At 39.8% G+C, this 27,333-nt stretch overlaps 1 protein-coding gene across 3 annotated transcripts in view; it reads left to right on the top strand.

The window, feature by feature from the left end:
• The first annotated feature begins 1,175 nt into the window (after nt 1–1,175).
• Nucleotides 1,176–27,333, top strand: part of XRCC5 (X-ray repair cross complementing 5) — a 96,193-nt gene continuing 70,035 nt past the window's right edge. The window contains exons 1-10 of one of the 3 annotated variants that reach the window (XM_033428018.2): nt 1,176–1,299; nt 6,074–6,187; nt 9,021–9,204; nt 10,103–10,151; nt 10,602–10,724; nt 13,521–13,712; nt 16,470–16,584; nt 17,950–18,088; nt 20,939–21,051; nt 24,399–24,461. In XM_033428018.2, the coding sequence (XP_033283909.1) occupies nt 1,279–1,299; nt 6,074–6,187; nt 9,021–9,204; nt 10,103–10,151; nt 10,602–10,724; nt 13,521–13,712; nt 16,470–16,584; nt 17,950–18,088; nt 20,939–21,051; nt 24,399–24,461 (1,113 nt within the window). In that variant the 5' untranslated portion in view covers nt 1,176–1,278. The remainder of the gene's footprint in view (nt 1,300–6,073; nt 6,188–9,020; nt 9,205–10,102; nt 10,152–10,601; nt 10,725–13,520; nt 13,713–16,469; nt 16,585–17,949; nt 18,089–20,938; nt 21,052–24,398; nt 24,462–27,333) is intronic. The other 2 variants (XM_004262743.4, XM_049711892.1) reach the window with 2 other exon arrangements.

Below are 27,333 nucleotides of genomic sequence, written 5' to 3' on the forward strand. Positions count from 1 at the left end.
AAAAATTTTTCCCAGGAAGCAAATCTGTATTGGAGGGTGTGTAGTGTGAGAAAGAGAGGGGGGAGGGGACAGAGAAAGTACAAGAGGAAGAAAAAAAAAGGGAAGGAAATAGAGACTAAACACAAGATAAAATCATGGGCATAAAGCATAGACATTGCCTTCACCATGGTGAGTCTCCAGTAATTCTATTTACCTGTCATATGAAAAATACTTTAAAAATAATATTTCAGCCTTAAAAGAACTCCTTGACTCGAAAACTAGATGAACCCTCTAGGCTCTGAAAGCACCGTCTGAAAGTGTCTGACTCTCCTGGCTTCAGTGTGTTTATAACGTAGGCTCCCTCAAGACCCCTCCCTCCTCATGGCCCCTCCACATCTTTCCAGCTGCAGGCCTGCTTTACCCAGGTCTGATTTTCAAGAGGGACAGAAGCTGATTGGACTTAATGTTCTAGGCTGGCAGACACTTTGCAGGTTCCCAGACCCTTCGTCCAGTCAGCTCTCAGCTTGTGGGTCATTTGGTGCAGAAAAGAGCCTTTTCTGTGTAAGGTTCAACTTGGACCTGCCTCCCTCAAAGAGTCAAGGGCTGCAGGCTGGACAGTTTCCTTTGAAAGGGGGTGGAGCGACGGTCAGGCACCGAAATTGATAGCTGCCATTTCTAGAACATCTCCCTAGATTCGTTTTCTGGAATTAAACTTCACTTCTTCCTTTCCAAGCTAGCGACGCTTCGAAGTATTGGGAGATCGTTAGCAGACGGTGTTTCATGCCTCCAGGCCTTTTTACATCCCATCTCCTTTCCAAGGAAGAATCTTCTTTCCACTTTTGATTGCCTGGAAAACTACTTTTCCTTCAGGAGTTGGATCTAAGGTCATCGCATCTGTCGTCTTTCATTATTTTTAGAAGAAGAAACAGAATTTTAGGGAAGTTAAGTGACTTTTTGGATTCATGCTCATATTCAGGGAAATCTAACTCCAGATATCTGACATAAAACGCTGTAGGCATTATTCTCAGTGTGAGAAAAGGGGAATGAATCTTTCGGAGAAATGATTCCTAACTCTAGCGATTTGGGAAGCCCGAAGACCACACAGTTCCTCAACAAGGGGAGAAACGCAGGCGCTCTGCGCATGCTCAGAACGTCGACGTACAGTTTCCCCGCCCCTTCCGGCCTCAACGGAAAGCGGCTCTTCCTGCGGCCCTCCAGCTCCGCGTCCGGCGGAACTGAGCTTCGGCGCCGCAGGTTCCCGCTCGGAAGAGGCGACCAAGGCGCTTGCGGAATGTCAACATGGCGCGGTCGGGGAAGAAGGTAGGAACATCTGTAGGCTTGGGCCTTGCCTGTGCCGGGAAGCAGGAATCATGGGATCATGGCGGTGCCAAGGAGTGAGGAAGAGAGATCCCGGTGGTGGGCTGGATCAGTAGGGCCGGGGTCGAGGGTTGCGCTGTGAGAAAAGCTGGCGATTTGGTGTCTTAAGGCGGGAATTTGAGCCTCGCGCACTCCCCACCCCCGCCGCCTACTCAGCCCTTCCATCTTCTCACTTCCCCTCCGCCGGTCCTCATCCTGCTTTCCATCCCACTCGGACCTCCCCTCCGTACCTCTCTATCCCAGCCTACCCCCGACTCCTCCATTACTTCTGAATCTGGGTTTTTAAAATCTGTGAGAATGGAAGTTAGCCACGAAACGAACCAATCCCAGAGGCCTGTAAAACTTCAGAGAAGGATTGAGTAAAATAACTTGAAATGTAAAACGTCTTATTACCTCTATAATAATCTAATATTTCGCATTTATTGCGAAAGCTTACTTTGGTGAGGCACTGATCTAACGCTTTATTCCGGTCTCATTTAATCTTCACAACAAGCCCATGAGTTGAAAACTTTTATCCCCAATTTACAGGTGAGAAAAACGAGACCTAAAGAAAGTGAAGTGATTAGCCCAAGGTCACCCAGTCCACAAGTGGTAGAATCTGAATTTGAACACAGGCTTTCAGCTTTCAGAGTCCGGGAGAATGTCTCTCTTGCTAGGAATCTATGACCCTCAGTGACCCAGGTTAATAACATGATCAGTTTTTAAAATGGCATTTTCAATATAGGCAGAGCGTGGTAGTTGTCTCTGAAGGGTCTCTAGAGGGAGGTGTGTTCCAAGGACTTGTTCATTCATTCATCCATCCATCCATCGGTCTATCCATCCATCTATTCAAAACTAGGCCCTTTATTAGGCATTTGGTATACAGATAAACAAGATAGGAGTTGGAGCAGCTGATCCCTAGTCTTCTCCACTCCCCATAGGGAAATGCTGATTAAAATGATTATGAACATATGCCACGCACCTCCTTTATTCCTTTCAGCTGCTGAAAACTTTCAGCACTAATGAAGCAGCTGTTTATGGCAGGTGGACTTGCAGCAGAATTCTAATAGCCTGTATTGCTTCAGTGTTTAAATGAAGGGTTGCCATGCTGCTCAATTTCTTTCTCCTGGTTTTCTTCCTGCTACCAGAAGGGAGCTTGCGGTATTACGTAGACCATTCTTCTGCTTCCAGATAAGAACTTCCATACTGTGAAACCCTTTGATGCCATTTTTTGGATACCTGATTCCTGGCAAAGGACCTTTAGTCCTCTGATTTAGAGTTTTTTGTTCATAAAAGTAGCTTTTATGAACATATATTAAATGGGTGCAGCAGCGTATTTGGGGACTCTTAACTTTTTAAAGGTTCTTATGCTCAGAGCATTGAAACTATGGGATGTAAATTTTATTCTCAAAGGAATTTTGTAGTTTTTTACCACCCTTTCTCCAAACATACTATTTATAATCTAGAACTCTCTTAATATTAATGCATTATGTTTAATTCTTTGTAAACTAGGGGAAAACTTAAATAGTCTTTCCTTTCCGTGTTTTGCCTTGCCTGAGATGTAACCAAATTAGAGATCATCTATAACGTCCCTGATAGGAGCTCATCTAGGTTTTTCAAACAGTTTTAGGCTCAGGAGATCATTGGTTCAGAAAACAGTAGTTCTTTCATTTATTACGTCTAAATATTATTTTTTCTCCCTTAATATGGTGTCAGATCAATCTCTATAGCTTCCATCTGTTGATCCTATTATCTCGTGGAGCTTTTTATAACACAGCTGTCAACTATTAGAGGATAACAGTCAGGTTCCTCTAAATCTTCTCGTCTGGTTCAAATAACCAGTTTTTCCCACCTGTTCCTTAGGTCACGTATTCTCCAGATCCTTCTCTAATCTGCTCATTTCATGTTCAGTTGTAATTAGTGTTTCTCATAAGATGTGATGATCAGAACTGCTCACCGTTTGTTAAGTGTGGTCTGATCAGTACAAAGCACAGGTGAGACTGTCAGTCAATGTCAAAGAATGTTAACTCTGGAAAATACCTTAGATCTCATCTAGTCCAACAACTGCTTCCTGCCTCCACAAATTAACAGTGAATTTAAGTTACATGCCCAAGAATTTAGCTACTTGGTGATAAAGGTGGGACTGGATCGCAGGTCTCCTGGGATCTAGTTTAGTTTTGTTTTTTTTTAAACCATAAAACCTGTCTTTTCCTTCCTTAAATTTACTACACCATTGATAGGACTGAAAATATTTTGGAGGATGGAATGGGGTAGGTGTGGGGAATGTACTCCTGTAGCCATGTCGTACTGGTGACATTTTATAATGTCATTTTATAATCCACCCTGAAATTGACTGCTATTTGTTCAGGTCTCCTCCAACCCAATTCAGTTAAACCTTGGTTGCCAAATACAGAACTTTACATGTATCCATTTTACTTTTAGTTTACGTTTGCCCTATTTCCTTAGTCCCCTACATACATGATTGCTAGCCAGTGATCAGGTGTCTGTATTTATGTGGTTTCCTCTGCCTAAAACTGCCCTTGTTCACATGACCGACTCCTACTCATTCTTTTTTTTAACATCTTTATTGGAGCATATTGCTTTATATGTTGTGTTAGTTTCTGCTGTACAACAAAGTGAATCAGCTATATGTATACATATATCCCCATATCCCCTCCTTTTTGAGCCTTCCTCCCACCCTCCCTATCCCACCCCTCTAGGTCGTCACGAAGCACCGAGCTGATCTGCCTGTGCTATGCGGCAGCTTCCCACTAGCCATCTATTCTATATTTGGTAGTGTATATATGTCAGTGCTACTTTCTCACTTCATCCCAGCTTCCCCCCGCTCCGACCATGTCCTCAAGTCCATTCTCTACGTCTTCATCTTTATTCCTGCCCTGCCACTAGGTTCATCAGTACCGTTTTTTAGAGTCCATATATGTGTGTTAGCATATGGTATTTCTTTTTCTCTTTCTGACTTACTTCACTCTGTATGACAGACTCTAGGTCCATCTACTTCGTTACAAATAACTCAATTTCGTTCCTTTTTATGGCTGAGTAATATTCCATTGTATATATGTGCCACATCTTCTTTATCCATTCATCTGTCGATGGACACTTAGGCTGCTTCCATGTCCTGGTTATTGTAAATAGTGCTGCAATGAACATTGTGGTACATGTACCTTTTTTTAAAAAAATAAATTTATTTAGTTATTTATTTTTGGCTGTGTTGGGTCTTCGTTGCTGTGTGTGGGCTTTCTCTAGTTGGCGGCGAGGGAGGCTACTCTTTCGTTGCAGTGCGCAGCCTTCTCATTGCGGTGGCTTCTCTTATTGCAGAGCACGGGCTCTAGGCATGAGGGCTTCAGTAGTTGTGGCATGCGGGCTCAGTAGTTGTGGCTCACAGGCTCTAGAGAGCAGGCTCAGTTGTGGCGCACGGGCTTAGTTGCTCCGTGGCTTGTGGGATCTTCCTGGACCAGGGCTTGAACCCGTGTCCCCTGCATTGGCAGGCGGATTCTTAACCACTGCACCACCAGGGAAGCCCACATGTATCTTTTTGAATTATGGTTTTCTCAGGGTATTTGGCCAGTGGTGGGATTGCTGGGTCATGTGGTAGTTCTATTTTCAGTTTTTTTAAGGAAACTCCATACTGTTCTCCAAAGTGGCTCTATCAATTTACATTCCCACCAACAGTGCAGGAAGGTTCCCTTTTCTCCACATCCTCTCCGGCATGTATTGTTTGTAGATTTTTTTGATAATGACCATTGTGGTTTTGATTTGCATTTCTCTGATGATTAGTGATGTCGAACATCGTTTCATGTGTTTGTTGGCACTCTGTATGTCTTCTTTGGAGAAATGTCTGTTGAGGTCTTCTGCCCATTTTTGGATTGGGTTGTTTGGTGTTTTGGTATTGAGCTCCGTGAGCTGCTTGTATATTTTGGAGGTTAATCCTTTATCAGTTGCTTCGTTTGCAAGTATTTTCTCCCATTCTGCCTACTCATTCTTTAAGGTTCACCCAAGGATCACATCCAGGAGGCTCTTTCAGCCTCCTTACCCGTCCTCTCTCCCTTCCACCAGCCTTGGGTGGATGCCCCTCCTGTGTGCTCTCTTAGTGTCCACTGTATACCTCGGTCATGGAATATTGTGCTGGTATCATTTATGTGTCTGTGTCCCCTACTAGAATGGATTTGGTGTCTTAGTCTTCACTTTAGATTCCCAGTTTACAAACTGATTCAAATTATTGGAGTGTATCATTTTAGCACATATAGATTGTGACAGTCACCTATTGCCACCAAAATGCTTTATAACAAACTACACCCCAAGTCAGTGGCTTACAACAAAAGCATCTGTATTCATACTGTGGGTCAGCATATCAGTTGCATTTGGCTTGGTGTATAATATTTTTGGCTCAGCTGGGTTGGACTTAGCTCTAGCCTGCAGGTTGTTTTCAGATCTACTCCCCATGGATTTGTGCTCAGGCTCAGGCCAGAGGAACAGCAGCTACTTGGAGCATGCTCCTATCCTGGCAGATACTTTCTAGCTTTCAGGAAATATCAGGACTATTTAAAATTTCTCCATAGTGAAAATTTATGTGCCTTACATACACTCTCTAAGTAGAACACCTCCCTTCCCTTTATCATGCATACCCTGAATATCTATGGGTGAAAAGGACATCTCTTTTTCTTTTTTTAATGACCATTAATAACATTTTCTCACATGTTCTTTGGGACTTTTTTTCCAGGCAGCTGTGGTGCTGTGTATGGATGTGCGTTTTGCCATGAGTAACTCCGTTCCTGGTGAAGAATCCCCATTTGAACTAGCAAAGAAGGTGGTGACCATGTTTGTGCAGCGACAGGTAAGATTCACATTGGTCTTGAGCTTGTAACTCGTGGTTTAACTGCTTGTTGCTTCCACTTAATAATGCAAGATGCCAGCCTCTTTATGTTGTCCACCCTCAGTGTTCTGGGGAAGCTGAGGGGTTATTCTTACATGTACTCATATGCTACCACTGGAGCCTGATATGTTTATCTTTTCTCGTTTTGGCTCCTCCACTGGATATTACAACTTTTATCAGAAGCAAGAGGCAATGTGATGTTTAAGTGTGTAAACTCTAGAGCCAGATGGCCTGGGTTTGAATCCTTGCTCTGCCATGATACTGACTAACTTTGCAATCTTGAATAAGTCTTTCAACTACTTTGTGCCTATTCCAGTTATCGTTTACTGGTTACAAACTACCCTCCCCAAACTTAGTGTCTTAAATGACCTTAAAAAAATCACCTCTCACGGTTCTGTGAGATGACTGGGCGTGTGATTGGGTGGTTCTCTCTGAGGCCTCTTGTGCAGGTGTGCTCACTCGGTGGCTGGCGCTGAGTCACCTGAGGGCTCAGTGGGGCTATACGTACGTCCAAGATGGCTCACCCCTGGAGCTGGTAGTTATGCCTTCTGGGGGCTGTGAGCTCAGTTGGGGCTGTCGCCCAGAACACTTACCTGTGGCCTCTCCATGTAGCTTGGGATGCTCACAGTATAGCAGTTGGTTCTAAAAAGGAGTGTTCCAAGAGTGGGTATTCTAAGAGACCTGCTTATGTGGCTTTTTATGACCTACCTCTAGAAATGCCAGAAGGTCATTTCCACTGCCTTCTATTAGTCAATCAGGTCGCTAAGCTATCTCACATTCAGTGGGGTGGGGAGGGGGCGGGAATTAGAGTCCTCTATTGTTTTGAGGGGTAGCCTCCAAATACAGGGAGAGAAGGAATGGATGGAGGCCGTCTTGAAGACTCTCTACCACGGTGCCTCAGTGAATATCTCAAGATAAAGTACTTAGTGCTTGATGTATTGTAAATGCTATATGTGTTTTTATTATCATTATTACTACTGCTACCATTATTATTAATTTCTGCCCTTTCTACCTGGTCTGACTGCTACTTTTGCGAAGTCCATGAAGTCCTTCATTCACTACTCCTCTGGACACGTCTGCTGTTTTTTCTGGGTGTTGCCTTTTCTACTGGGCACTGTTACCTCCCACCTGTCCTCCTAGATTTTTACAAGTTCTGATAACCTGAAGGCCTTAATATCTCAAAGAAAATGAGGATGCTTCTAACCCCATTCTTGGTTATAGTAATTTGTGTTGGTTGTATTCAAGTAGTGCTGCTGTGCCCTAACGTAGTATAGATTTTTTTTAAAAAAGGGAAACAGTGCTTTCAGTTTTTATTTTTGGCTCTGCCCCTCGCATGCGAGTTGAAGTGAAATCTGGAAGGCTGGGAGACAAAACCTGGTGCCGCTCCCATGCTGCATTCAAATTTCCTCCCCTCTCCTGACTGAGGTTTTGTTGTCGAACAAGATTACCTTGCCTTAAGATGAAGTCTTGTGCGGGAGGCGGCTAGAATTCTAGCTGGCCTGCCGCACTGGTGTGCTGGAAATATTTGAACCCCAGCAGCTGGGACCTTCCCTCCATGTACAACTGGCAGTTGCAGCTGGAGTTGTTAACAGACTGGGGAATTTAACAGACCAAACAGGTGAAGAATGACAGAATTCCATCCTCTGCCCATGCAGTGTTCTTTTTACTGATACAGAAGGCTTTTGTTAATAAGTAGGTGGGAACAGGGCTGCCTTTTGTGTCGCATGCTATTTCTTGTTTTCATATTTCATTATGGAATGCTTCATAAAAGAAGCAAACTGAGAATAATATGATGGAAAGCGATTTTCCCATTGTCTAGAACTACAACAGCCCTAAAGTTTTACTATATTTGTTTGATTTCTTTTTCTTTTTTTTTCTTAAAAAATAAAATGTTAACTTAAAGCCCCTTGTGTATCCCCTCCCAACCCTTTTCTTTCCTCTTCTTCCCCTCCTTTCCTCAGAATTTTCATAGTTATTACTGCACATACTTTATACCTTGGATCTCAGTGTATCTATAAATAATATTTAGTATTGTATGAAGCTCTCAAAAGTGTATGTAATAGTATTATTCAGTACATATAATTCCACAACTTATTTTTCTCAGTCTTTTGTTTTTGAGATTTATTCATGTTGGTAAACATTGAACAAATTTATTCATTCTTTTTTTTTTTACTAGAGTGTAATATTCCATTGTATAAATATTTTTCAGTGTGCTTTTGCATTCTTCAGTTGATGGATAGTTAGTTTTCAGATTTGCCCTGTTATAAACAGTGCTGAAGTGAACTGGAACTTTCTTGTCTCTTGTCTCTTTGTGTACATGTGCAGGAACTTCTCTGCAGTATATATACCTGTAAGTGAAATTGCTGGGATATAGAATATGAATCAGCAATTTATTTTTAATCTCTGTAAAATTTAAACTTTGTATAGTCATTCCAGAAAGACAGACTAAAATCGTTTCAAATGATACATAATTAGTTTTCACTGGGAATTAGAGTCTGATTTGGGTGGAAGCAAATCAAAGAAACTAATCAAGAGCAGCTACTGCCCTCCCATTCCTCCACCACAAATTGTGCTGAAAGGATGGGAACTGTAGTCAATGAAAAAGTCTGCTTAGAACCTAGGAATTATCATTGCTTATCAGTCCTATGGACCAGTTAGCCCAATATTCTATTGTTGACGGTGGCCCCAGGGACCTGCCATAGGGAGGTATGGTTGTCTTGCTCCCTGAAGGTTAGATATCTGATGGTTTCCAGGTGATATTGTATGATTTCAACCTTCTAACCTGCTTCTCTAGGTGTTTGCTGAGAGCAAGGATGAAATTGCGTTAGTCCTTTTTGGTACAGATGGCACTGAGAACGCCCTTGCTGGTGAGGGCCAGTATCAGAACATCACAGTGCACAGACACCTGATGCTACCAGATTTTGACTTGCTGGAGGACATTGAAAGCAAAATCCAACCAGGTTCTCAACAAGCTGACTGTATCCTTTTTGATCCAGAGAAGACTCTTAAGAAATTTCCTTTAATCTGGGGAATTGTAATCTAGTTTGGTGAGGTTTTCTAAGAGTCCTAGCTCTGAGTATGTGGATGTTTTTGGCTCTGAGGACACGGAGGTGATGTGTGTTAGGACTGAATGTGAAATTAACTAGGTTGGGTTGGGTGCCTGGACTCCACGCCCTGCAGTAACTTGCTCCTCTGCACTAGTGACATTGAGAGGTTGGGAGGTATCAGAAGGGGGTATATGTGTTGACTATGTGTAGAGGGTTTGGTGGTGGTGATGGTTGGAAATGTTTGGACATAGAGAAGCTATTTTTAGAAGAGTATAGCATTAGCATTCTCCTAGCCTTCCTGGATGGAGGATAATTGTATGCCAAAAATCAGACTGATACCCAAACTGTGAGACTAACAGTTCCTTCCACAGGTGCCCTGGTTTTAAGGGGTTCCTCTTATTTTTCTAAACAGTGGTGCCATCCCTGGTCACTGGGAGGTGCTGCTGTGCTGGGAGTGACTTACAAATGCTACATTATGGCTCACTTCATGTGTAAGAATGGACTGTAATCACAGAAAATGGGTTCTAGATACTGTAAGATGGCATCATAATTTTTCATTAAATGAGCAGAATATGTCAGATTACCTTTTGGTTTATTTCATTTTTCCTGTTTATATGTTTCAGGAAGTGTACTTTGATTTATAACATATATGAATATATGTTAGTGAAATAGACTTGGAAGAAGGGCACTTGGGCAAGTACTTTTAAATCATCACACCGTCAGCCCAGTGTCCACAATTTCCAGCATTGTAGATTTCACTGGAAAAAAGTGGCATGTTCTTGGGATAAAGGGACTGTTTGGTGTTATCTTCTGCCCTTAACTAGCTGAGTCCTGGATGCCCTCATTGTGTGCATGGATTTGATTCAACAAGAAACTGTGTAAGTATCTCAACTGAAGAGAGCTGGAAATGAGCCTGTCTGTGTGGAATCAGACCATTTGGACAATGAACCCTTGCAAGGCTATAATTGTAGTACCTAGGAGAGTTGCTTGTATGTACCTCTGTGGAGGCTGGAAGGGGATCCTTTTTTATCGTAGTGACCACATCTTTAACTGAAGTTAAAGTTAGGAAATCAGAGACATACTATTTCCATAATGCTCAGAAATTTTGCCTAAGATGTTCAAAGCATGAGTCATGACTGGGTTGGTTATGTGTTTAATAGGAACCTAGCTGAGCATCAGCAGCACACGGACTTCTGGAATGTAATCACCTTTGTTAGCTGGAGCTAGATTCATTCCTTACCCTTTTTCTGCTCAGTGACCAAGTACATTTGAAGTTTAGGAAATAACTCAGGAGAATGATTTCTTAACATGCTAACTCTCTCTTGTAGAGGAAAGAAGTTTGAGAAGAGGCATATTGAAGTGTTCACTGACCTCAGCAGCCCATTCAGCAGAGATCAGCTGGGTATTATAATTCATAACTTGAAGAAATCTGGCATCTCCCTGCAGTTTTTGTAAGTCCATAAGAATAATATTTGCAGACAGATCTTGTGCTCTTATAATGCAGTGATAGGACCCCTTCGTAGAGCACTCAGTCCTCAAGAATCCTCTCTGCTCTGAGTCAGAATCTGTCAGATCACTGACTTCAGCCAACGTTCATTGATTACTCTCTTGTGTTCCAGGAACTCTTCTGAGTTTTGATGATAAAGGGATGAAAGTCACAGGGAAACCTGGGAGTTTAGCTCAGTAGCAGATGTTTGCTTGTGCTGTTCTTGGACCCAAAGAATTGAGGCATTAGAGGAATCTTTTAAGGACATTCAGTTCATCTCCTGCCTGCATAGAAGACTTTACCCAAACAATTACCAGATTGGTGGTGTCTTTTCTTAAACAGCCTAGAGGACTGTGTCTTAAAGACAGTAGATGTTTTTAGGATAGAGAGGAATGTCAACTTGGGAACGATTTTAAACACATATGCTTATTTTTACCTCTTTTTCAGATCTAAAGGATACACACACATTTATAAAATGTAATTTGCTTGTGCATATTTACAGATGAGGTGTACAAACTTAGGAGGAAAATATTTTTCACAATTTGTTAGGGAGAGAGTTCCTCCTCCCCCAATAACTTGACTTTCCCCTCCAGGCACTTACTTTATCTTATAGCCCTAACAGAAGGTTCTTTCCACTACATTAATCCTTCCTGCTGCATCTGAAACCTGTTTTTTTCTTGTCCTATTTTTGGTAAAAGCGGAGTGGTAGTATAGAATGTTGAATTATTAGGGACACTCCTTTTTCGGATGGAGAGCCCTACCAAGAAGCCTGCAGCTCTGAGTGGTGAGCCTGCAGCTTCTTTAGAATGCCTGCCGTGGAGAATTAAGAAGCTCTCTTGCATGTACGTACCTCTTAAGACTGCTGAGGGGCAACTCCTTTCTGTAGAACTGTAGAAAAATAGTTCAGAATAACCCATCAAGCTGATACTTGATAAGACGGTACTTCAGAGAAATTAAGTGCTTTTTAAGTGACTCTTCTTTTCTCATTGAGTTGAGGTTTTCTCAGCACTTCAAAAGCCCAGCTCGGTTTCTGTTCCCTGTTCATAATCTCAGATGCCTTTACATCCTTGACACGTACTGCACTTCTGTCAATGTCATTGGAAAGGGCTACTTTTTTTTGTATGAGCAATGCTGTAAAGCAAGCTGAAGACAACATAGCCTTTTCTTCCACTTGCTTGTTATTTGACTGGTTGTGTTTTTTTCTTGGGTAATACCCATCTTCCTTTGCTGCAAACTTCTAGCATGCGAAGTAGAGTTTTTGCTCTTATTGTTTGGTGTATCCCATGTATGGTGGACTGTTCTAGTTGGACTGGACCTTCCTGACCCTTCATTTTCATGTTAATCGTCCCTTCTTCCTGGTTGATGCTCTGGAAACAGCAACAGCCTGGTGCAAACCTGACGTGCCGTACCCTGCTTGCTGGAAGCTCTTTTTCATGTAATGCAGGACATGCACATCTCTCATGCTAAGAATACATAGAAAAAACGGAAACATGAAGCTCTGTTTTGATGATAACAAATGAAATGATAAAGGAATCACCTTAAAAATCCACATGGGGTAACCAGCTGGTAATTTTGAGTAAACTGAAAAGATCGCTGAATTCAACTGTTTGGGTTTCCAGGGACAAACTAGGGTGACATGCTACAGTGGAAAGAACCTTGCTCTTTCAGTCAGATGACTGAGTCTTTGCTCCATCACTTATTAGCTTTGTTAGCTATACAGTTTTGGCCAAATTATTTCATTTCTGTAGCTTCCATTTCTTTTCAGAAAATGGAGGTAGAAATCTCTATCCAACTAACACATAAGGATGAAATAAGATTGTTTATATAAAAACATTTATAAAGTGTCATGTAGAATATTATCATAAAATGTGTTTGGTTGGTTTACTTTTCAGTTTGTATATTGATTATTGAATATTCCCATGACTGGTAACCCCACTCTAGTTTTAGTCTCATTTCAGGCAAACAACTGGAGTGAAACACAGGAACAAAATTGGTTTTACTTATTTCTAGCAATTAACTGGTTTCTGTATAGGAATTCTCTATCTGAAATAATGATGACGACATTGTTTGAGTTTTAAGTATTTTATACTCTTTCTCTTATTAATCTTTATAATAATCTTGAGAGATCATTAATGGGCATTTGTTTGTTTATTTTTGTCTGCCTAGAATGTCACCCTGCCTTTTTCTAGGAAGCGTTCCTTCCTACTTTTTAACCTAATGGCTTGAATGAGAGCTGACATCTAGATCTGGCTCCTAGGCTACCACTAATTCCTGGTCTTTTGAATTGGAGAGTAGAGGGTTAAACCCTCAGTCCCTCTTTGGTAGTGGAGTTGGGCATTATGAGCTTGAAAGTGTTCAGAAACAATGTGGAGGAAGCCAGTCCGAAAGAGCGGGGCCAGCATAAAGGAAAATGAAATATGGAGATAGAGAGTGAGAGGGTCACAGAATCCTTGTGGTGTTTGAGACTCTGGGTCTAGTCATCCTAAGGCCATGTGCAGCCTTGCCCTTTCAATTATTTTGTTATGTTAAGCCAATAAATTACCCCCATAAAAGCCAAACCAAAGAGACTTTGGTCACTTGAAACTGATAGAATATTGGTCAAGGTAGATAGTGCCATTTGATGGTTGAGAAATGTAAAGCTCAGAGAGGCTGACTGACCATTTTCTCCTGGCTAGTGAGTGACAGTCACAGAATTGGAACCCTGTTTATTATTTGGCTTCAGGGCTTTTCTTCTTAAGTACTGCTGGTCTTTTCCTGACAGTTTGCCTTTCCCAGTTGGCAAGGAAGATGGAACTGGGGACAGAGGAGATGGCAACTTGCTCTCCGACCACCATGGGTCCTCCTTTCCTCCAAAAGGAATCAGTGAGCAGCAAAAAGAAGGTATTCAGATGGTGAAGAAGGTGATGATGTCTTTAGAAGGTGAAGATGGGCTGGAGGAAATTTATTCCTTCAGGTAAGACATGAAAGCATTGTTTACAACGTTCAGTTGTAAGCATATTAATTTTTCTTCTGATCAGACGGCTCCCTAATGCTTTTCCTTTTCTGGGCCACTTTTGAATTAGCAGTTATACTTTAGTATTTCAATTTTTATTAAAGAAATGGTGCACCAGCCCCTAGTCCCATTTTTTGAAGTTTGCATGGTTGGTGCAAGATTTCTTATTTATTTCCAAGACTATGTCGGTAGAGTTTGGAAATACATAAATATAACGAACGATTTAACAAGTCAAATTATAAAAGATGAGGTAGTAGATTTCTTCTTTATGCCAAGCTTGGGGCACATTTCTTGGGCCCTTCCTTGTCATACACCTAAAAAACATTCTTAATTATAAAATGTGGTGTCAGGTCTGAGATAATACTTAATATCCTCTAATCTTCTGATTTAGGTTTTAGGAGGCAGTATACTATAATATAGAGATTTTTTTAAAAAACTTTTGGTCTCAACATAGTTTGGTCAGGCAAAAACAAATCAAAACAAAGCAAAACCCCCAAATATTAAGAATTTACAACCTGTTTATTCCATGTGGGCTTTGTAAAGGCAAAATGATTTAAGAAATGTGAAATCCCTGAAGTACCATATAACGATTAGTCAAGCTACTTTTTTTGGCCATCCAATTAGAGACTGTGGGAGAGATGATCTCCTTTATCTGTATTATTCTTGGTTGGAATTGGATATATATTTTGATCAAAGAACCTGAGACGGGTCCATAGCATCTAGAACGGTGTGTATTTGAAGGGCCTGATTTGGTAAAAGTGGCAATAGAATACCACACTGTATGGCTGTGGAGTTTCAAATCCTCAGGGATACTGCTACTTAATGTTAAAGAATTAATGCCAGTTTATTAATAAACACACAAAATACAAGCATTTTAAGAAAAGTTCTTAATTGAAGTAGAGGTTCAGTTGAAGTAAACGTTAAACAATTAGGATTTTTTTGAGTAGCAATAGTGTGTATCTGCTCTACTTTTTATTCTCAATCACAATTTTCAAATATTTCTGGTGAGCTATAATTGATAAGCAATCAGCCTGCTTTTCTAAACATAGATACTATTGAAAAATTGCAGGTAAATGGGAATTTTGGAAATTGAACTGTAATTTCCCAAGGGGTTGTCAAAGGAGTCAATGAAGAATCCTGTAAAGTGATGTTTCTTTGCCATAATATGTGTTCTAATTGTAATACATGCAAATATGTGTTCCTAAATTATTTTTCTTTCAAATTTGGATATGGCTTTCTCTAACATGGGAATACATGTCTAAAGCTAACATATTCACCATGATACTGTAAAGAAGAATTATAGGCCAATAAAATTACCTAGAAAAGTTTCTTTTCCTGTAACATAGCAAGGAGGGAAATTACTATGTGCTGTCCTAGCCATTTGAAATTACTTTGATTTTAGGTCTGCCATGAAGGTGTGGATCAGAACTTTGCCATCTGATACAGTAGCCATTATCCACATGTGGCTATTTAAATTTATTAAAATTAAATAAAATTTAAAACTTAGCCCCTCAGTCATAGTAGCCACTGAGTTAAAGAGCTCAGTAGCCTATTGGACAGGAATAGTTAGAAATAGAATACTTCCCTCATTGCACAAAGTTGTACAGGACAGCCCTGGACTAGACTTATCCTCATCTAGAAGACATTAGAGGAAGATAACTTGACTTGTAATTGGGGAGCTTCAAATCTGCAGAACTCATCCAGTTGTTCTCAGATGTTACATATAAGAGGCTGGTCTTTAGAATTTCCCCTGGAACAGAATCCAAACCTCTTGATGGTTTTAGACGTGACTCATAATCAGACTAGCAATGTCCTATGAGACAGGTTAGACCTGGTTTCAGACCCATTCATTCCTTAGTGAATACAAAGCCAAGGTGTACCATAAGCTTTGGAGCAGGGTATCAGGTAGAATATCTACTATTCATTGTAGATTATTTCTGAAAATTGGAGTCTCTTGAGGCCTCTTTGTCCATAACTCTGGATAATGTCAGATGATCCTTAGTGAATACCACAAATTCCACCTATCTCCTATGATTTTCTCTGTTGTGTTTGATTAGGAACCAGATGAAAATAGAACTGATCTTCACTAGTATTCAAATGAAGTAGCCCTCTGCATTGTGTTTGCTACTTCCCAATTCCCTTTCCCTACGCAGTGAGAAACCTAGAGTTACCTGCTTTAAGACTGAGTGTGGACTGCTAAATTCCTTTATCCCGTGGAGAGTCATTATTTAATTCTCTCCACTGTGTGCATATACTTACCATGTCTTTTATTTAAGAGAATGGAAATGAGCTAAAGAATTGCAGGGTTGTGAACAGTGACGATACAGGATGGAGCCCACCCTTTGATATCTTAGAGCAGGGCTTTTTATCCTCAGGTCCATGGTTTTCAGGGAGCTGGTGTGTGCAAACACATTTATGAATGTGCTTTTATCACATCCTCACAGTGTCCTTGGTCCTGAAAAAAAAATGTTAAGAACAACTGGCCAAGTTGAAGAAAAGATTGAATAGGGGGAAGGTAAAGATGTTCCTTTTCACCTATCAGTAAAGGAATTCAACTCCTTCCTCCTAAGCCAACTCATTTGTATTCTGGCTCTCATCCCCTGCTGTTCCTCTATGATCAAGCATCTCACTTCTCATTCTAGACAACTAAATGCAATATCCAGCACAGGTTAACATTTTTAAAATTGCTGCTTTCATAATACATTTTTCTTTATTAAGTGAGAGTCTGAGACAGCTGTGTGTCTTTAAGAAAATTGAGAGGCGTTCCGTGCCCTGGCCCTGTCAACTGACCATTGGCTCCAATTTGTCTATAAAGATTGTGGCTTATAAATCGGTAAGTGGTAGGTACACATTTTTAAAGAAATGTTAGCAGGCAGACAAATATGCTTATATGAGGAACTGACAATTCGTGTGTGGGTTATTCAAAACCATAATTACTGCTTCTCTAACTGCTCTCCCTGTTCATTTCATCTCTATTTAGCTTTTATGTAAAAGGCATGCTAACAGAGGAAGCTTTAAGAATTGTCTATAATAGGGACTTCCTGGTGGTCCAGTGGTTAAGAATCTGCCTTCCAATGCGGGGGACACAGGTCCGATCGCTGGTCAGGGAACAAGGATCCCACATGCCACAGGGCAACTAAACCCGCGCACCGCAACTACTTTAAAAAAAAAAGGAAAAAAAAACAAATGGTCTATAATAGGGGTTGATTCCCTCCTTTTTCTCTTTCTCTCCATTGACAGTTGATTGTTAATTATGAGTTTCAGGTCTTTCTCTTTTTGTTTTTTAAAGAAAGAAAATGAAATGCATTAAGTTGTATCATTGTGGTATTATAGCAGAAATACAGATACACACCAGAGTTCAGTTCAGGGTTTTGAAAACTCAGTCACATCTAATTTAGTTGTTAATGATCTGGTAGTAACAGCATCTAAGAAATATCAAAAGATGTTGACTTGTTACTGTGAAATGGCCTTTTGTAACATATGTACGTTTGTACGTAATAGTATATTTTCAAAAATGAGTTGCTTTTGGTAATTATTTGATGAAATTCCAGTTTGAGTATGAGTCTTGGATCCATCCCTCCGCATGACCTTCCTTGTCTTCTTTCTTTAAATGCACAAAATAAATATATAAAAACATTTAAATATATAAAATGTACAACATATACAAAAACATGTTGTTTTATATATTCAAGTGTTTTTTTTAATATTCAAGGACTTAATTCGAAAACACCCTACATGCATGAAAACCATGGAGGTACTTCAAGGCCTAGAATAGTGTCCCTGGGAATGAGAATATAGTCTCTTTCCTTTTTTTTTCCTAGTTACTTTTTCATATTTCCTTATTGATTTCTGAGTACTGATAGACTGCTTTCCCCTTTCTTGTGTGTTGGGAAACTGTGGTAACAAAATGTAGGGCTCTCTTTTGTTAGACAGTCTGAGGGTTTTGTATAGAAGGTGTTTGAATGTATACAAATATTCATATTTATCTGTGGATTACCCTTGGGGGAAAATAAAATGTAGAAAGAATTATAAAATAAACTAAAATTTCCACAGTAGGCAAGAGACAACAAACCAATGTAGCTGGAGTCATTGTTTTGGATTTTTTTCTGTAAAGCAGAGAGTATATTAGGTTTTCATCTTTTGTCCATCTGAATCATAGCTCTCCTTGTTTTCCCTTTATTTTTCTTTTGGAAATCAGATTCTACAGGAGAGAGTTAAAAAGTGTTGGACAGTTGTGGATGCAAGAACTCAAAAAAAAGAAGATATACAAAAAGAAACAGTTTATTGCTTGAATGACGATGATGAAACTGAAGTTCCAAAAGAGGATACTATTCAAGGTATTATTATGCCAGTGAGAGTTTCACTTTTGCCTAGAAAATTTTCTTCAAGATGATAGGAGGCAGGCTAGGTTTTGTATTATTATTTGTCTAGAGACACAACTATATGAGGGGATCATGAGACACTGGCTCCTTTAGGTCATCTGTCGGGTCTCAGGCAGGATGGTCCCGAGGCAGGAGTATACTTGGGCATTCAGTCTCTGGGTTTTAAATGTCTCAAGTGACAGGACTTAATACTTGGCTTTGTTTTAAAGTTTGAAACTCACTAGCTAGGAAAAGGCTTATATTAACATGGCCGAAGCAAATTTTTTGTTTACCTTTGACTTCCATAGTGATCATTTTTCTGAGTGCCAATTTCAGGTCTTATATCCTGCCTGTTTAGCTCCCTTAAGGTAATTTAGGGGATAAGAAAAATTATTTGTGTTTGTTATATTGCTTTATGTTCACTAGGATCTTTAGAGTTGTGCTTCATATATTTGTACCCTTTGGCTCTGTGTAGTGTATTTAGATAGCGTCTCTATCCAGAGGGCTTAGAAGCTAGCTGAGGGTGTCTGAGTGTTCAAGAGCTAAAATGATAAGATACCAAATGATGGTTAAGTTAGAAACCAGAGTCTTTATATAAATTTATGACCAGACTATGTGCTACTCAGTATAATTTTAATTTGCAAGCCTTAAAAAAAATTCCTTTCATCTGTGGCACTGCGTTGCAGTATTTGCATATTTATATGTTTTGCAGGGGTCTTGGCGGGTGGGAGAGTGATTAAAGGTAGTGGTGGTCATGACCCCTTTCTTTCTTCTGATGGATTAGAATGTAATGAACAACCCACAATCTCTACTAATTCTTTAATTCAACTCAATAGTATAGTGTGGTTAAGAACAGAAATTTTGGAGTCAGACCTTGGTTAGAATCATGGCTCCATTACTTGCTCGTCATTTAATCCTCATATAATGACTGGCTCATAGTAGGAAGAATAGGGTGATTAAGGGCATAAGACCAGGAAAGCAGAGGGCCTTCTCAGTGATACCAAGTAGTTGGGTAAGGTGTATTGGGCATATGCAGATTCGTACTCAGGGTAGTATCTAAAAGACAATCTGCATTTTCTCTTTTAATCTTCACAACAACCAGTGAAGTAGGCACTCTTGTTTCCATTTTACAGATAAGAGAATTGAGATTGAAAGACATTCGTTAACATTTGCAAAATCTCATAGTTAACAAGTAGCAGAATGTGAACCCAGGGCTGCAGGAGTCTGTTTCTACATGCTATTCTGAATTAGGAAGGGCTTTGAATGATACGCTGAAGAGTTTATGCTTGATTTTGAAAGCGACATGGAGCTGTTTATAATTTTGAGGAGCAGAGTGTCATGGGGGCTGTGTTTTAGAAAGATTAATAGGACATCTGGGTATAGGATGGATTGGAAGGAGAAGGGACTAGAGATGGTACCAATTCTTTCGGTTGCAAGCAAAGAAAGCAGCTCTGGTTGTCTTAGACAGAAAGCAAACATATTGGTGGAGCAAGGGAGAGGGAAGAGTTAAACATTGTTTCAGCTTGAAGAGCATAGATGTGCAGCTTTTCTCTCTTACCTTTTTGCAGTTACCCACATACTTCCTTTGCCTGTCTTCCACTTTCTATCCCCTAATATGTAGAGTTCTCATTTTTAGATAGAGGGACTAGTTTCTGTGAGCAAAGGACTATGGTCGTATTTGTAGTCTGTTCTCTACTTTTTGCCATGTACAAAAGTTACAGTTATTGATTTGCCCTGTAAAAGATGAGCCAGAAAACATAAGACAGTTTTAATTAGAAGTTTTAGGTTACTCTTAAACGATTCAAGTAAGGTGTCTGAAAAACCATTGGGTTTAGATACCACTCTTAATCATGTGCCATACATTTCCCTCTTAACTTCTTGTTGAAATTTTTGTTTATATCACCAGCTTTTATTAAAAGACATATATGAAAATAGAAATGCATTTCTTTTTAATTAAATACATGGCATGTGCAGAGTGAGGGAACTAATAAACACTGGATCACAGAATCTGCCCCCAAACACAAGTTTCTTTGTTTCTTGGAGTAAAGATGCATATGCTTTTCCTTTTCATCTATGCAAGGTCATAATCCTTGGATTTTGATGATCTTTCTCCCCATTAAACATATAAGGCTATATAGTGAAAGGGCATGACCTTCCATAGGGCAGAGAGGCCCTGGAACAGGGTTGGAGTTTTTTTAAGGAGCCAAGAGCCTATATCTGTAATAACCTAAGTAATCAAAAAGAAAAAAAATAGACAATCCAATCCCAGAAATAAAATAAATTTAAATGCAGAAAAATATCCAGCTTGTCAATTGAATGTTTCTAAATAGAAAAATTTTGGCTTCTTCCGTTAGGCATTTGTGTATCTCCAGCATCCATTTTTGAGAACATTTTGTTCTGAAAATCCTATGGGCACATTTCTCTGTGGGTCTCCAGGTTTCTAAATAAATGTGTTCTTGTTATTATGTTTACAAGTCATGATTGTACTTTAGTCAACCATGGTTTATCTTTGGAGGATAACTAGGACATTGCATTTGCTACATTCTTCCTTCTAGGATGGATAATCATTAAGGTAACTAGATTGCAGAATATGCTACTTAAAAAAATGTAATTAGATTTTAATTGTCTCTGTGTCGTGTATGTTTGTGGATCTGCCGCTTCTTTTTCTGCAGTGATCACAAGGGGCAGAAATTTGATTCCGGCAAACAGTATATGGAGGCTTGATCCGGGGTGTGCATGTATCGTTAATGTATGTATAGGGCCAATTTCAGCTTGTAGAAAATGAGGCCCCATATGCTTAACAGATGCTCTTCTCTTGTTCTTTAGGGTTCCGTTATGGGAGTGATATCATTCCTTTCTCTAAAGTGGATGAGGAACAAATGAAATATAAATCGGAGGGGAAGTGCTTCTCTGTTTTGGGATTTTGTAGATCTTCTCAGGTAAAGCACGTATTTGCCTACTAATTGTAAACAAAACAGATGAGCTTTTTTCTCATTATTTGAGATGGTGTGCTTTGGATTGGGCCTGTTATTTATAATATGTTGTTTTCACTTTTAGTTTTTCTAAAATGTAGTCTGGCGTGCTGCTATCCTTGATTTTTGAAGGTTAAAAATCAAGAGGTAGAGAAGTTGGCATAAATCAGAATTGATTCAGTGAAAAGTCACTTCTTAGCTTTGGTGTCGGTCATAGCTCATAGTAGCCTTAAAGAACCAGCATCCAGTTCTTTGCTATTGTATTGCTTTCTCTAACTGTTACGTATACTGGAGTGTTTTACAGGAGTCAGGGTCTAGTTGGGTTTTGAATGACCGTAGATCTCTTAGAATATCATTGATTTATGCTAGTCACCCTTCTTCTCAACGCCCAACAAAGAGGTCTAGGATGCAAAACTTGTTCATTAGTCATATGTTTTTTAGACGGCAATACAGATGTACAAAAGAGACACAGCGGAAAATGCAGTAACTTATTGAAGGCTGTGGATACCATATACTATCCAAGAAAGGGTCATTAAAGATTCCCAGCAGTCTTAGATGAAATGTTCTTGAGGTAGGCAACCAAACAGAAGGAATAAGTAGAAAGTGCATCTTTTCAGCCTCTATAGGGATGAAGAGATTTTTGTTGGTTCTAGAAGAACTCAAGTGAGAATTAAAATAAAAATAAATATAACCCAATATACCAGAATTAAATTTCTTCATGTTGCTCCAGCATGCAGTCCCTGTATAATTCAGTGTTAGAATAATTCAGTGAGGTGGGGAGAATGTTTTCCATCATATGCTCAAACTGTTAGATACAGAATAATTCAGTGAGGTGGGGAGAATGTTTTCCATCATATGCTCAAACTGTTAGATACAGTTTTAAGACTCATAAATCAAAAATTGAGAGTATTTACTTAAAGTCGATACAGTTAATGGTGAGAATAAATACCTTTTGGAAGTTGCGTATCTCTTAACAGTTCTCTAACAAATTACACTAAATGTGCTTTTCTTTAAAATTATTCACTTTGGGAGGTATATAAACTTAAAATTTATGGTTCTTAATGTTGGTGCTTATGAGTCTTTTCAGTGAAACAGAACCTCCATTCAGACCTATTTGTAGAAACTGGCTTATTGGGAACTGGGTCTGCCTAATTCCAGATAGGCAGAAAAGATCTATCCAAAACTCCTATAACTGTAATTTAGGACTCAAAAAACTGAAATCATCTGTGCCATGGTAGGTGTGGGGACCTATTTAGTTAGATGGCAAAGCAAGAAAAAGTGAGCTGAAAAGGTACGTTTTCCATTTTAAAAGATTTTTATTGACTTAAAATTAACTTTTAAGTCATGAAGTGTTTTCTAAACCAACTTTCTATTGTTTTTAAGCTCTAAATTATTTTTGTCTTAAGTGTAATATCAGACAGGTACAATAAAGATAGTCATAATAGCTACCATTTATTGAGTGATTGTAATGTTGTAATCAATATACTAACCACTTTATATAAATTCCCATTTAATTCTTATTACAGTCCTCTCAGGTAGGTGCCGTGATATGTATTTTATACACTAGGATATTGAGGTTCAGCGCTGTTAGGTAATTGGCCCAAGGTCCCCAGCTAGAAGGTGGTAGAGATGGGTTTTGAACCAGATCTCTCTGACTCCAAAGCTATGCCATTAATCAGCTATAATCTGCCCACCAGATAGACAGGCTCATTTTTGAATAGTCTAGTTTTTACATACCTGCTTTTGTGTATTATGTTAACAAATGCATACACGTCATCTTAAGAACAAGGTTTTTCCATATCAACTAAGGTAAAGTATAAGTATGTACCTTTTAATAAACTAGTAATTAGCTTTAAATTAATAAGATCACATAGTTTTCCAGATTCCCTTAATCTGAGGGACACTAATATTTCTGGATTGAATTAGTGTGAAACTTTTCATAATATAAAATAGGTTTTTCTTGGTTTGGAATTTTTTTTATGAATTACTCTTCTCTTTTAAACTTTCTGGAGTCCTTTCAATTTGCCTTCTTCCATGTTGTCAGTGTTCTGGGTATCTAATTATAGGATGGATAAGAATTTAGCCAGAATTTCCCCAAATGTCTGGCTGTCCTTTGAGAAGTCATTTAGGTGCATTAGGAAAAGGTATCATTAACTGTTCTTGAATCAGTCAAGAACTATTACAGATTCTAATAGGAGGGCAAATAAATCTATATGGATGTAGCAAACCGAAAATATAAGATTATTCCCATATTTTTTCAAATAATGGTTTTCAGATGGGGAATGGAAGGGAAGATGGAGGTATTTGGCTTATATGGGCCTCACCCCCACACCTTTGGGACTCAGTTTTCCTGAGCTGCTGTTACTGTGAAAGTGCTCACAATTTCTCAGCTTAGAGGTGGGAAGGCAGAAAAAATATTTGAGAAGCATTGCCTCTCTTACAGCACATTCTTATAAATACGCTCCAGGCTTAAGATGACATAGATCAAAGAGAAGTTGATCTTGGTTGATAGAAGCAGGTGGTTATAATATTAGGAACTCTTAGTATTCATCTTCTAGTCTTTGACTCCTCTGATACTGTGCTAGGTGAGTAATTTAAAGGACACGTGGTACTCTAGTCTCTTTGCAGTTCATCAATGCCTTGTCATTGCTCTTAGGATGAAGTCCAAACCACTTAACTTTGCTCATAAGAGACTTCATGATCTGATCTTTGCTAATCTCACTCATCTAACTTTTCAGCTTTCCCCCTTGTGCTGTGGCACTGCACTACTCCAAAAGCAGTTCCCCAAATGCCCTATGTGTTTATGTCACTCCAGACTTAACCACACTATCATCTCTGCTGAGGACACTTGTGCCCAGGCTTTCATCTTAGTTCCTGCCCATCCTTTAAGTCTTGACTTAGGTGTCACCATTTGCAGAAGCCTTCGCTGACACCTCATGACTAAGATAGCTGCCCTTCTTATGTGCTCTTGTAGCACTGAACTATAATACTGTACTCTTGTGGGCTGGTAGCGCTGTCTGGTAATACTCCACCGCAGTTAATTTCATATTTATCTACACTCCTCAAGACAAGGCTACATCCTATTCATTATTGTGTTTATAGTGCCCAGAACAATGTTTGACATAAACTAGGCACTCATATATTTGTTGTGTTTAAGTGATTTGAACCTCAAATAGTTAGTTGTTTCTAGTACCTGTGAATGTTTTCCGGTAAGAGCATTTTGAATGTAATTTCCTAGTAATGTGCGGCATTATGGTTTTCTGTGTTACTTATTTTGGATCGAAACCAGTTCTCTTCCTCACTTCCTCTTGTAGGTCCACATGAAATATTTTATGGGAAATCAAGTTCTGAAGGTCTTTGCAACAAAAGATGATGAGGTGAGTTGACAGTAGGTCTTTGAGGTAATGCCGTAGAATTGAATTGTCATTTTAAGTGAGTTGTTTGGGGCTTTTTATAGTTTAAAATGACATTAATTCTTCCAATAGCAGTGGGAAAATTCACTGACCTTTAACTCTGAAAATGGGGAAATGATAAATGAATTTGTCATAGCATGAGCACAAGGCCTGAGGACATAGTTCTGCAATTGGAGATCAGGTGAGTATTAAAAACAAAAACATTTGAACAAATACATTTAAGTATGGGGATCTCATGGTCACAGGTTCAGGAAGGTTGGGGTCAGGTAAACATTTTCATTTTCATAAACAGAACATTTAGTGCTGGCTTAAGCAACCTGAAGATGAGCTTCACTGACTCACGGGACTACTTCCATCATTGAGAAATTTGTCTTATCCCCCTTACCTCTTTCTTTTCATTATTTTCTTACATCCGCAAGAGATTCTGTTTTCAGGCTGGTTTCTGCCTAGCTAACAGCCCGTGACTCTTGCATCCTACACTCACACCTGCCCTCTCTATAAATATTTTCTATGTAGTCTTCAAGTAAGAACTTGTTATTTCCTTGGAGATTTTGATGTTAACTGGAAGATTACCATCCAGTGTCTGTTTAAGACTACTTAGATCTCCATGTTCCAGAAGTTACTTGCATTTGCAACTGGTAAACTGGATGTAGATGGCTTGTTTGGGGTCGGGGGAAGGGTGATGATATAAGTGATCTAGTCCTCTTTTTCTCCTCACTTCTGAAGGGTAGCTGGCTGCTGAGTTAGTGAATGGATATGCCATTGTTCTATTAGAACAGTAAAATTAAGAGAAGAAAATGCTTGGCTTCCGCTCAGTGTTAAATGGATTCATTAAAGCACAGTAGGTGTACGTGAATCCTCAGATTTGAGAATCCTAGTTCATGGATTTCTCCTGAATCAAATCCTAATGGGAATCAGGCAGTTCTAGTATCTATTGTCAACACAACTTAACTGCGTTTTTCACTTCTGCTGAGGTTTTAACTCCAACTTACTGTCCCTTTACCCAAAGAAAATTCTGATCACTTCATGTGATTGCTGGGTGTGCAGTAAGGAAAATCATATCACAAAGCTGTGCTGACACATATGATTCTCTAGACTTGCTAGCTCAGGTCAGGGCAGCATTGTGACTTGCATAATTCAAATCCAGCCTCATACAGACCCCATAGATCACAGGGTCACTTTGAGTCACTAAAGAAAAAAAAACTTCATCTACTGATGGCAAAGGGCTACTCTTTGGTGTCAGTTCTTGATGTCATAGTCAAAGAATAATATTAACTAATTGGGGCTATGAGATAAGCAGGGGAGTAAAGAAACTATGTCATATGAGGACTTTGAGTAAAAGATTGCATGGAGAAGACTTGTGTAGGTAGGCAGGGGAGTAGGAGGGATGAGAGACAATAGCCTTCTTCAGATACTTAGAGGATTATCATATGGAATAGAAACTAAACTATGCTTCCTGCCAGAAGGTAAATTGGAACCAACAAGTGGTCATTTTGTTCAAGATGAAGAATTATTTTATCAACAAAGATTACTGTCTCCAGATGGATTGGTTCCTTGTGAGATGGTCAGATCCCCATTCCTGTAAGTTTCTAAGCAGAGTCTCAACAATCAGATGTTAGGAAGGGAATTCCTTCATCATGTAGGTTGTTAAACTAGATGAATACTTTTGTTTTTCAGCTCAAATATTCTATGATTCTATGAATATATTCCTTTTTAAAAATGTTTTCTCTTGGGCTTCTCTAGTGGCGCAGTGGTTGAGAGTCCGCCTGCTGGTGCAGGGGACACGGGTTCGTGCCCCGGTCCGGGAAGATCCCACATGCCGCAGAGCGGCTGGGCCCGTGAGCCACGGCCGCTGAGCCTGCGCGTCCGGAGCCTGTGCTCTGCAACGGGAGAGGCCACAACAGGGAGAGGCCCGCGTACCGCAAAAAAAAAAAATGTTTTCTCTGGTCATTAGCATATAATTTTTTTTGTATGGAGAATCTACATTTTTATGTGCTGGTTTTCACTATGTGGAAGAGAACGGGAGAAGAGAAAGGGAAGGAAATGGAGCTTTAGTTGAGTTTCCCACAGGGGTAATATGGTGTTCTAGCTGCCATTCCGGACCCCATCCTTCCTTCTTTTTTTTTTTTTTTTTTTTTTTTTTGCGGTACGCGGGCCTCTCACTGTTGTGGCCTCTCCTGTTGCAGAGCACAGGCTCCGGACGCGCAGGCTCAGCGGCCGTGGCTCACGGGCCCAGCCGCTCTGCGGCACGTGGGATCTTCCCGGACTGGGGCACAACCCCGTGTCCCCTGCATCAGCAGGCGGACTCTCAACCACTGCGCCACCAGGGAAGCCCCATCCTTCCTTCTTTAAGTATCCCAGTTGGTCCTATCAAAGACACCTAAATAAAAACTTGCAAACAAATTGAAAGTAATCTCTTCTAATCACTTCATCGTCGTGCTTATCTGGCCTCTTGTGGGACTTGTTAGAATATATACATTCTGTACTTGGTACACATCTCATTTCTGCTAGTAAAGAAGCTCAGTGAGATGAGGGACTCAACTGTGTTTTCTTACATTGCCTAAGGTAGTGCTTAGCCAAGAGTAGGCACAAAGTAAATATTCCTTGAATTGAACTGAAAAGGTAATCAATCTGTCATGAAATCTGTAGAGGATTTTGATGACTAGGTATTGATGTCATAGGTTTTTAGTGGAGGAGATGGGAATACACATAGCTAACTTTGATAAGGGTTAGCTGTAACACTGAGAAAAGTACGAAGTTTTTGGGGAGTTATGGAGAGGGAGAGAGCTGAGTGAAGCAAATCTGAAATGGGGAGCTTGTCAATTTACTGGGCCTT

Source organism: Orcinus orca, chromosome 7, assembly GCF_937001465.1.
Source record: "Orcinus orca chromosome 7, mOrcOrc1.1, whole genome shotgun sequence".
Classification (NCBI taxonomy): Eukaryota; Metazoa; Chordata; class Mammalia; order Artiodactyla; family Delphinidae; genus Orcinus; species Orcinus orca.